The 2,490-nt window shown below is 39.4% G+C and overlaps 1 protein-coding gene across 1 annotated transcript; it reads left to right on the forward strand.

Annotated features, from left to right (window-relative positions):
- Positions 1–739: 739 nt before the first annotated feature.
- On the forward strand, positions 740–1,624 carry LOC101584907 (putative vomeronasal receptor-like protein 4). The gene has a single exon (XM_004629956.1). The coding sequence runs from the start codon at positions 740–742 to the stop codon at positions 1,622–1,624; it is 885 nt and encodes a 294-aa protein (XP_004630013.1).
- Positions 1,625–2,490: the final 866 nt, after the last annotated feature.

The following is a 2,490-nucleotide window of genomic DNA, read 5'->3' on the forward strand; positions in this document are numbered from 1 at the left end:
CTTCAGTAGATGGGTGTTAGCAGGAGAAATGGAGAGTAAGGATAGGATACATGATGGGGGAAACATCATTTTTTCAATCTGATGCCAGCCATGAAGAAGTTTGAGGGTAAAAATTTAACCACAGCTGTTTCACATCTACTGCTGTACAAAATGCAACTCTATCTCATTCGTGACTCTTTTTGCAGCATTGGTGGGAGGGGTGCCTACCTGAACTCCCCGGGGAAAGCTGCTGCATTTGGATAAGTATAATTCTCTGGAAAAGGTACAATCCCTTATTTCAGCATGACTCATTAGAGGGATGAGTGTCTATGGGATGGTAAATATCATTTGGAGAGAGGACAAATAAACCATTAGCATGGGCTGATTTGCTGGTGTAAACTATACAAAGGAAGAAAGACTCCAGGTTAATCCTTAAGAGCACGGCTTACAAATTGAAAAATGTTGCCTTTTATTTAGCTTGTCTCTAGGAAGAAAATCATGATTTAAATTTTAGACATTAGGGGCATGAAAAAGGTTCCTTTAGAAAGGCTGATGAATGCATTAGCATGGAACTTACAACAAAATTGCAAATAATTACTTTCACCTCAGTGTTAGCGGAGGCTAGAGAAGAATAGAGGTGGTAAAGAATAATCAGGTATGTGCTACAGAATAAATCATGCACATTTACATATTTTAGAAACAGAACATTTACATATATCCCTTTCTTTGTGTTTTCTAGTCTTGTCCATGAGGTCAGAAGATGACTTGGATTACTCTCATCCAGAGAACAATTCTCCTTTCTCTTACTGGACCTGGACTGGTGGGGAACATCATCATGTTTGTGATGTACATACATACTTTTGTAACAGGCCATGAGAAAAAACCCACTGACTTAATCCTTATTCATTTGGCATTTTCACATACAATCATGATTTGTAGCATTGGGATCAGAGGTGTAGCTGCAGCTTTCTACTTCAGAAACTTCCTAGGCAATACTGGTTGTAAAATTGTGGTGTATATGGGAAGGGTGGCCAGAGGATTCTCCATCTGTAACACCTGTCTCCTCAGCATGGTGCAAGCCATCACCATCAGTCCCAGGACTACCCTGTGGAGAAAGCACAAACCACAGACTGCATGGCAAGTTCTTCCCTGTCTCCTTCTTTTGTGGATATTTAATTTTCTTATAAGTTCCAACTTGCTCAACTATATCACATCAGCCAGCAGAATGAACAGAACTGGGATTGAAATGTACATTGGGCACTGTTACATGATGCCATCTAGGCAAACAGTCAGGTGGCTTTTCCTCTTTCTCATGACTCTTCGAGACATTGTCTTCCAGAGTCTCATGGGCCAGAGCAGCGGGTATATGGCTGTACGACTATATGAGCACCACAAGCGTGTCCTCTACCTGCACAACTCCAGGTCTCCAAATAATTTCAGCCCAGAAATCAGAGCTACTCAAAGTATTCTCATTCTCACAGCCTGTTTTCTTTTCTTTTACTGGGCAGATTTCATTTTTTCCTTCTACATAGGTTTCAATCTGACTCACACATCCACAATATTATATATTAAAATATTTCTATTACTTGGTTATGTGGTTCTCAGTCCCTTTGTACTGATGAGCAGAAATACCCGTGTTGCTTAATAGGTGGGGGGGAGGGTGTCTTTATACCAGTTTGGTAGCAGAATCGCACATGCATAGTGAGGAAGATTTTTTTCCCTCAGTATGCATGTGTGATTCTTTCTCTTCTGTATAAATTCATATGGGAGAGTTTACATGTGTGCCTGATTATGTGTGTTCACATGCATGTTTATAGCTAAAACCACAGTATCTCCTATTTACCATGTTTACATAGTGGTAGAGAAAACAGAGTAGAGTTTCTTTTTTTTTTCTTTCTTTTGTTTTCTTTCTTTCTTTTTTTAAAATTTATTTTAGGGATGGGCCTATAGGGTGTTCAGGGTCTTACTACTAGAACAAGACTCATAGTAGTCCGCCTGTTTACGGCCTCCCAAGAGCTGGGATTACAGGCACACACCACCACGCCCAGTCTCAGTTGCCATATCAGCACACCCCAGGGACGGGCTGGCACAGCAGGCTTAGAAATCAAACCCCCATCCCCTGCTCTTGCTTGCAGGAGCTTTATTTTTTTTCCATAATTTTATTGAGAAACAAATAGCAATGAGACAGTTTCAAATCAAATTGGTAGGACAGTTTCATTAATTAACACATTGCATACTCTCTTTCTAGTGGTTAATTGCTGTACAAGATGTGGACATGATATCCTATTTACAAACACTATTAGAACAAATCCCTCTATTCATTAAGAGAATGTAACTATATATCTATCCTAACCATTTTGAATACACAGATACAAAATGGACATTCATCTGTATCCCCTTTTTTGTTTAGTTCCATCATTTGAATATTATAGTTGCGTGAACTCAGCAAAATATTCTAAAAGAATCCAATAGTTCATAATAGTATTGGGTCTTCCACTTGACTGGCAATGT

This window comes from Octodon degus, unplaced genomic scaffold (genome assembly GCF_000260255.1).
Source record: "Octodon degus isolate 3935 unplaced genomic scaffold, OctDeg1.0 scaffold00032, whole genome shotgun sequence".
Taxonomy (NCBI): domain Eukaryota; kingdom Metazoa; phylum Chordata; class Mammalia; order Rodentia; family Octodontidae; genus Octodon; species Octodon degus.